We start from the raw sequence: 9,311 nt of genomic DNA on the forward strand, positions 1-9,311 counted from the left end.
CAATAATACGTTACTATTATACCTCGTGCTTGGCCTGCTGAGTGCCGTTTTTGTTTGCATCGTTTTGTGGAATTCGGCCTATCTAAGGAGTAAGTTTTATTTTATTTATGTCCAATATGATCTTGTGTATCTAACGATGTCATGCAATATCTCTTACTTTGTTTAAATACTGCAACTGCGTTGTTTTGTGTAAGCGCGTGTTCGCAATATATGATAGGCATAGGCCTGTTTAGCTAGCATGTTCTAGTCACACATTTATCTTTGTATATGTCGTCGGGTAAAGTTTAGTCATACAAAATTCAGTATTGTCACAGCTTGTTTACTGCCATATGTTTGGAAATTGTTATATTAGACAAATTCTGACTTTTATTATTGTACTTTTCAGTTTTTCAACCTCACACGAGGTCTGGAATAAATAAATATATGAGAAGTAGGCTGTATCTTTGATATCAATTTTGCCAATATATTTTTTAATATCTTCCTTACAAGATACGTATTACTGTATGCAAAATTAGCTTAAAATTGGATTGATATATAAGGAATAAGGAATCATTCAATGAGTATTATGAGGTGATAATTTTGGTCGGGGTGTGATCAAATCCAATAAAGCACAAAGGGCTTTATGATAGATTTGATTAAGCCTCGACCAAAATTATCACCTCATAATATTCAAAGAAGGATTCCTTATTACTTATATTTATATAATTTTAATCCATCATACAATTAGATATTTAAATATAGATAAGCAAACCCCGCTGGCGTCTCAATTTGGTGTCATTTGAAGTTATGGGTTATATATTACAAAATCAATACGTAGTGTTATCACAGGTAAAGACACTGGAAAATGTAAATATGTGCAAGGAAAGTATAAATCTTGCTTGTATTATATATAAAATTTATCTGTCAGTGAAGAAAATTAAAAACTATATTCCTCTGAGGCAGGTATCGCAGTTTATTCTGAAATAGCGAAAACACACATTACAGATGTTTGATCCACATCTAAATTTATTGTGGGAAATATAGCGCGAGATCTCTGTGACATCATACATAATAATATATATTTATTTTTACACATCTTGACTTAATACAAAGGAATTAATGGAAGCATGTAAAAAAATCTCTTAGGGCTCACCAAAGCTTGTGCAATATTCATACCACAATTAATTAAGAGACCGTAAATTATGAGCTAAACATCAGCCATTTTTGGCATAATACTATGGAGAAAGCATAAGTTAGCATTATGGGATGCTGTCAATTTTTTTTTATAAATCAGCTGTAAATTTAGCTTGTTCCTTTTCGCGCACACTGGTTCTTTGAGCTCACTAATATATATTAAGTAGATATTGTTGATATGGATAATAAATGTTTATGACCATTTTATACATATTTAAAAGTTATTTACGAAACAGCGAATACAGTGATTCATTTTGTAAATGGTCTTGATGGGTCTAGAGGACCCCTCTTAATCGTAACTATGAGTCCAAAGCCGTTAACAATGAGTCCATATTTTATTCCACAAAGAAAGTTAGTATCAAACAAGCTACATTTATTTAAACTCAATTTCTAAATGACCATACTCAGAGACAGGCCAAGTGCTGTCACTGGGACACTTCCGAGTTTCTCTGTATCTTTATCGCGACTCATTTATTTCACGTTCTGGATCAGCGTTCCTTTCAGCGTGAACTTCTTTGTTTTTATAGATTTCAGATTAACTGCCACTTGTCTACTTTTTCATAAACTCTGGTTAATCTACCCTGGTTCAGGAGGAATTTTATTAGTTTTATTCAGTGGCATCGTGATCGACATCAATTTCCCGCCGTAACGTCAGGCATCATTGAATCTCATTTCACTAAATGTTGACCGATGAGATTTCAGCTTTTGTAGTATGCTTTTTTTTTTTATTTAGAACATATCTGGCGTTTAGTTAGTAGGTTTAGAAAGAATCAATGTTCAGGAATTCTTTAGCGAGAAAATGTGTGTTTTTTTTCAAATTTAATGCGTCCTTTGGGATGCCTAATAATAAAATAATGCATCCTGAGCAAAATTTTTGCGCATTTTACGCAGGACACACATCAAAATGAATCACGTAGAGCAGATATGAAGGTGATATATATATATATAGACAGTAGATTACCGACAGTCTCACTCTGAGTCTGATGTTGTAGTTAATTCCAAAACATATGAATTACCATGCATGTTAACTCTACCGAATACTTTCCTTAATTTGTATGTTAAATTTTGGCCACTTAACTTTTTCTAACAAAGGCTATTATTAAAGTCTCTGCACTCAAATATTTAATACCTGTAATCAGTATGATTATATATGCATGCAAACATTTTGATTGCATGTGTTAATGTTACAAAATATGATTTTCAAAAGTCTTCTATTTTAATTAGTTGATATCTTTAATTGCTTATCAGAAACCCTTAGTCATACATAAAAATATATGCTTTGAAATATACGAGAAAAAGGCCATGTGCAATGCTAATGCTTTTCGGTTCAAAATCTACCTATTTTTCATCACTAGATCTTAACATGTATGGAATTACTTGTTTAGAATTTGCAATCAGTTTTACTTATTTTCAGTTTGGAAATCATTGGATCAACTTCACTTCCAGAATTTTGTAAATTGAAATGATATATTTATTATACATGTACCAATAATCCATGAAGATTCATTGATGGAAATCAATAGAGAGGTCTAGCAAACCAACATGTTGGTATACGTGTACTTGTAGAAACTAAAATAATTATGTGCAATAATAAGTCATCAGTGTAATGACGAGTTTCTCTTTCTATTTGTATGTACATGAATGAACATAGATTGCAAAGTATCAGTAAGGTAAAACTTGTAGGTTATATTTTCTTGTTGGCTATTTTTTTTTTCAAAAGCCCTAATATTTATGCAAATACTGATATAAAGAAACATTAATTTATCGCATTAGTAGAGGTTTTGATATAACTCAGATTGAAAAGAAAGAATGTAAAAATATACATTTGAAACGTTTACAAACGTGTACAAGTACTCTTAATGACTGCTAAACCTTGAATGTTATGTGTACTTGTACTCACAGTTCTAACTTAAAACCTACATGTACAAGTACGCATGCATGTTGGTCTGCTAAACCTCTCTATTTTATATATATAAGGCTCACTGAATGATGATAAAAAAAAGTGGTCTTTACTTTCTATTTAATGTTATGAAGAGACTAAAATCAGTTGACTACCTACATTATTGCTTGATATAGGCTGCAAAAATTGCACCAGGACCAATTGACAAGGATAGTGGAAAGCTTCTGTATAACATCGCAACAAAACTAAAGACCCAGATTAAGGGCCACCAGTCAATGCTAGTGGAGTATGTCATCACCCGCAAGATCAACAGTGAAATACAGCTCAATGGTAGGTTTACAGGGAAATACAGCTCAATTGTAGGTTTACAATGAAATTCAGCTCAATGTTAGGTTTACAGTGAAATACAGCTTAATGGTATGTTTTCAGTGAAATACAGCTCAATGTTAGGTTTACAATGAAATTCAGCTCAATGGTAGGTTTACAGTGAAATACAGCTCAATGGTATGTTTTCAGTGAAATACAGCTCAATGGTAGGTTTACAGGGAAATACAGCTTAATGGTAGGTTTACAGCAAAATACAGCTTTTAAAATGGTAGGTTAACATTTTAACAATTAGATACAGCTCATAGGTAGATAAGAAATACAGTGTAATATAGCTTAATGGTAGGTTTTGAGCAGCAATTTAGGCCAAACTTAAAAATTGATTTGTTTGATGTACTCCCATCAAAATTGCTCCTACTCAACGATTTTTTTTTCAGCCTTAAAATTTGAATTTTTTTTTTTAATTAGTTGTCTTTGTCAGATTCAAAACACATTTAGATTATGCTTTTGTAATGTTCAATAAAAATTGAATTTGTTTAGCTTTCTAAGTATAGAAAAAAGTAGTTTGATTATCAGATTATCAATGTGCAAGAAATGCTCAATGCTCAATCAATCCTTATTAATCACTTGCAAGAAAAATTTAAACATTTAGAATTTTCTATCAGTAATTTTGATATGCTGCAATTAAAGATAAAAGTAATGTAAAAGATTTTTTTCAAAACAACTTTGACATTGATGATTCCTAATATTATTTAGCTGCTTATTCAATATGATGTATTATATTACAATGAAATTGATATGTTCTACTCCATTGATCCTGAGACGTTTTGTTGTAGCTGCCCTGGACTACTTGTTACATCACCCCCTCCCCCCGGTGGACTGGGCCAAGTTTGAACGGGAGAGTGGTGTAGGGGTGGTGATTACCCCTGACCAGATTGAGGCGGCGGTAAGTGATGGTTTACCCTGAAGTATTTTGTTTTTAATTTATTTACATACAAGAGAAACTAAGGTCATTAAGGGCAGGGTTAGTGACAGCACCCAATCAGTGGTTACAGGTGACGTGGTGCTATCAGTGGTTACAGGTGACGTGGTGCTATCAGTGGTTACAGGTGACGTGGTGCTATCAGTGGTTACAGGTGACGTGGTGCAATGTACATTTTGAGATTTAATGCTCCATAGATTACACAATTTTAAATTTTATTTTCTATTCTGTATTCTACATAACGGGTACATGAAAACATCAGGCCCCGGGGCCATAAAACTTAGACGAGCTCACTTTTGATCTCAATCTCACTTTTCCACTATGTGTTCCTTTTGTAAAAGTGAGACTGAGATCAAAAGTGAGCTCATCTAACTTTTATGGCCCCAGGGCCTGATTTGTGCCATTAAAAACTTGTCATATTTAGATATTTCTCTCACTATAATATAAACATTTATCCCTGCCAATAATTTGGATTTTTTGAAGCAGCCTCTCATCTTGTGTGCCTTGCTCTGCTCTAAACTGGTGTCTGTAATCACCAGCTCGTGGTTTATTTCAGGTAGAGGAAGTGATTGGGAAGTATAAGAAGGAACTACAAGAGAAGAGATATAAGTTCAACATGGGGACACTGATGGGTAAAGTTATCTTCCCTTGATTTTGCCTCTGTCTTTGATAGCATCAATCACATATATTAATTTAAAAAATTGTTTCATAGTCTTTTTCATCAAAACAAATGTTAATAGATATCTTTCTTCTTCTCATGTCTTTTAATTTTGTGTTCCTTCATATTTAACAAATTCATATTAAGTAAACCATTTGTAAGGTGCCCATGGCCAGTCTCACATGATAATTATAATATCCCTGCTTAGAAAGAGAGGGGTGTACAGTTTTACCTTTGTGTGTCTGTCTGTCCGTCTGTCTGTCTTGCTGTAACCTAGAACTGTCACATTTTTCACAGATTATGTGCAACTATTTATCACAGATGCTTGAAATTTTATCAAACTCTTTGTTAAGGTATGCCATATCGTAAGATTAATTTTTGTACCAATCAGACATCACTTTCCTGTAAAATAATGACTTTGTTTATTATACCGCAAACGAATTTTGGGGGGATATATAGGAATCACCTTGTCCGTCCGTCTGTCTGTTCAATTCGTGTCCAGTCCATATCTTTCTTATGGAGAAACATTGGAAGTTTTTACTTCACACAAAGATTGCTTATGACCTAAGGGTGTGTCATGACCTTGACCTAAGGTCATTTGGGCAAGGTCAAGGTCACTGGCAGAAAAAGTGCAAAATTCGTGTCTGGTCCATATCTTTTTAATGGAAAAACATTGAAAGTTCTTACTTCACACAAAGATTCCTTATGACTTAAGGGTGTGTTCTGACCTTGACCAAGGTCATTTAGTCAAGGTCACTGGCAAAAAAAGTGCAAAATTCGTGTCCAGCCCATATCTTTCTATGGAGAAACCTTGGAAGTTCTTAATTCACATCAAGATTGCTTATAACCTGAGGGTGTGTCATGACCTTGACCCAAGGTCAATTGAGGAAGTTCAAGGTCATTGTTTAAAAAAAAATCAGGCTCACTATACCAATAATTCAAAATGTTTATATATTAAATGGCTGCTTCCCATACCAAAACATTCTCACAAATTGCTCATGAGCAGCTCACGTGAGGACTAACAAGATTTCCTCACGTGAGCTGCTCATGTGAGTCTTATGTGCAATTTAACATGCAAATTAGGTAAAATGCTCACGTGAGAAAAATTCTGCACACAAGCATTTTTTGCTCACGTGAGGAATAGATCTGCTCACTAAGAGTTTTGCTCACATGAGGCTCATGAGGCTTATGAGACTCATGAGGCTCATGTGCAACAGTTGCTCACTTCAAAGACAATGGACAAAAATTGAAATTAAAATCATCAATATATATTTACATCAGTCATTTTAAAAATACAATTTCATACATTGTTTAACATTACATTTACATAAATCTTTAGATAGTTTACTAATAATAAATGCTGGCATGTTGAAACTTGTATTGCAGTTTGATCACACAAAGCAATGTAGCACACAGACGGACTTTGAAAAAAAATCACAGTTCACAGTAGGCAAAGTTCAATTTAACCATACAAAGTAGTTCATAAGTGCTGCACGAACACTGGCTGCATTACAATCGATCGAAGCATTGGTCTCCAACATTCCAAATGTCCTTTTTTTGACAGTGCAGTCTCGTGTCTCACATGCTCTCTGATTTCACACATAAACAACCACACAAACAGCTGACTACCAGAACATCACAATAATATCCAAATTGACACAACCAGACTTCAGCATGTATAACTTCTCCATTACTTAAATTACGTCTTCACTTTTTTTGTTGCATCATTCATAAAATCAGCGAGCTTTTCATGGTTTTCTTCAGGTATGTGCAACTCAGGGCAGGCCTATTTGAAATATAAATAAATTTGATATCAGTGAAATTGATAAAAGTTTTCATATTTCAAGCAGTTTTTAAGAAAATCATTATATAATACTGCAACTATTAATATTATCAGATTCTACACAAGAAGAACATGAACTCTTTTCTTTGTGTCATAAAATCGTTAATCAGTGTTAATAATAAAAAAAAATGTAGTTAGAATTATTTGTTCAAAAATTATTGTCAAGTAAAATGTCAAAGAAAAAATAACGTGTGTTTTATTACATTCGATACACCGGTATTTGCCCGATGGTCAGTTGTAAATTGTTCAACCCCGTTTTAAAGGTAGATGCTAAGATCACAGTATTTCGTTTCATATTCATTCTAATTACAAACACGTTTAACTGCCATTCAAGTGATTCAAAGAATATATTTTAACAAGTTAATGCTCAACTTACTTGAAGTACTCATACAGAAGATGCAGGGGGTGTCGGCACTCGATTCATTCATTCAGATTCTTCCTCTGTTCAGCCGTACGCCGTGGATTTTACACACTAAAACACTCCATTGACGATTACCCCATTGACAACGTAGTTTTTAACCTTATCAACCGGTAGTACTGTACAGAATCAGATAATTCCCTTTTTAATTCATTTCACCGTCATCTGTGATGGTAGACAACATGGCGGAAGCGAATATGAAAATTGGCGGCTGGCATTTAATCGACCAATGAGCGCGCGCGTAGCTTAGACTGGTTCCCCCGCCACTGCGATATTTACTTTGTTTTGGGCGGGAGCGAGAACCAGACTAGCAGGTACTTTACATTAAAACAAAAGTAAAAGTAGAAACAAACAGTTTACGAAAAATCACAATATCAACTAATCAAGCGGTTTTGTCAGATTCTCATATCTAAATAGTAAGTTGAGTGATAATTGAATTTAGGAAAAAAAGAATATACCGTTACCCCCCCCCCCCCCCAAAAAAAAACCTGACAGTTTGGTGTTCACGAAAAAAAATGGGGTGGGGAGGGGGTGTCAAAATGTACTTAACAAAATTTTGCAATTGCCTACGTGAGGAAAAAGGACGTAATTTTTTTTTTCATTTTGATTTAACTTTGATACTGCATATACTGACTAAGTCCAATTTCCTAACCTCTTGCTCACGTGAGAAAGTTGAACTTAGAAAAAAAATCTACCGTATAAATGTATCTGTATAGCCTGTTGCTTACGTGAGCAATTCGAATAGAATTTTGCTCATGAGCAATCAGGTGAGCAAATTTTTGCACATGTGCATTTTGGTTAGTATTTTCCTCCCTAACAGAGACTAACAATCTGCACATGAGCAAAATGAATTCCTACCTAATTTGCATACATTTCTTACTAGATTCTCATGTGCTTCTCATGAGCTGCTCATGAGCATTTGTTAGAATGTTTGGTACGGGTTGACATGTGGAATTTTGTTTTTAACATAAGGATGCTAATGTCCTCGTGTATTAACAGATAACTTTAACTTAAATGGAATTTAAAGAATAGAAATTACTTTGTATACTCATATTAGCATTAACAGTTTCAAAAAATAGAGCAGTTGTTATCTATAAAAAATGGACGGTGAAATCGATTCATCCAATATTTTCTATAATAGAAAAAATACAAGTTATGATTTTTTCTTAGCGGGGGTATCAATTGCGAGCTTGCTCACAGTACACCTAGTTTTCAGTCTAAATTTTTGAACAAAATTTTGTCAAAGATTTCTCAGCAACTATTCATCACAAATGGTTTAAAGGACTATGTGCGGTATGGTGAAATATCTGCCCTTGATTTCAACCACTTTTTAAATAGTATCGTATAGAAATCAAATCTTCATATATCATTGTACAGAGGATGCTTATAACTTTTATCTTGATTTTAGTCATCATTGCTCATTCGCTGTTTATCTATGATGTCAACTAAATGACCTTATTCCCACAAATTTGCAAACAAATGAAAATATTCTCATTTTTGCTTTATATTTTTCATTCTGAAGTATAGAGCGCAGGTCTGCTCAAGTACGATTTTAACATATCTTTTTCTTCAGATAGTTATACACATTATACTAAAAAATGGTATTTGAGCAAGCCTTCGCTTGATTTTTCCCAGTTGAAAAACCATCTGAAAACCCCCGTAATTTGCTAGTAAACATCAATTTATCCAAATAAGGCAATCGTCATTTCTACATTATGACGTCAATGTTGTGATAGCCTTTTACACCTTTATTTTCAATATGAATTTAACTATCTTTCACCTTCTTTTAAGGCTCTTTATAAAACTTTTATTTTGGGGGCCAAAAATGTATAATACCGCACATAGTCCTTTCAACACTCTCTTCGTTTAGGCATTCTTTATGGTGGGATTTATTTTTAAACAACTTCGTTATGAACTTCCTATAAACTGTCAACTTTGCTTATTTTGTACATTCACGTCAGAGCGGGATATTATACATATACAGTGGAGCCTCAGTTATCCGGACGCTTTCAT

The 9,311-nt window shown here is 33.8% G+C and overlaps 1 protein-coding gene and 1 long non-coding RNA gene across 2 annotated transcripts in view; one reads left to right on the forward strand and one right to left on the reverse strand.

Moving 5' to 3' along the window:
- The first annotated feature begins 25 nt into the window (after positions 1-25).
- Positions 26-9,311, forward strand: part of LOC128158466 (glutamine--tRNA ligase-like) — a 30,624-nt gene continuing 21,338 nt past the window's right edge. The window contains exons 1-4 of the mRNA XM_052821322.1: positions 26-89; positions 3,250-3,403; positions 4,234-4,343; positions 4,936-5,011. Coding sequence (XP_052677282.1) covers positions 3,349-3,403; positions 4,234-4,343; positions 4,936-5,011 — 241 coding nt within the window. The 5' untranslated portion in view covers positions 26-89; positions 3,250-3,348. The remainder of the gene's footprint in view (positions 90-3,249; positions 3,404-4,233; positions 4,344-4,935; positions 5,012-9,311) is intronic.
- On the reverse strand, positions 6,284-7,664 carry LOC128158474 (uncharacterized). The gene is made up of 2 exons (XR_008239986.1): positions 7,257-7,664; positions 6,284-6,823 (listed from the first exon to the last, which is right to left on the reverse strand). It is a non-coding gene; the product is annotated as an uncharacterized LOC128158474 (long non-coding RNA).

This window comes from Crassostrea angulata, chromosome 8 (assembly GCF_025612915.1).
Source record: "Crassostrea angulata isolate pt1a10 chromosome 8, ASM2561291v2, whole genome shotgun sequence".
NCBI classification, from domain to species: Eukaryota; Metazoa; Mollusca; class Bivalvia; order Ostreida; family Ostreidae; genus Magallana; species Magallana angulata.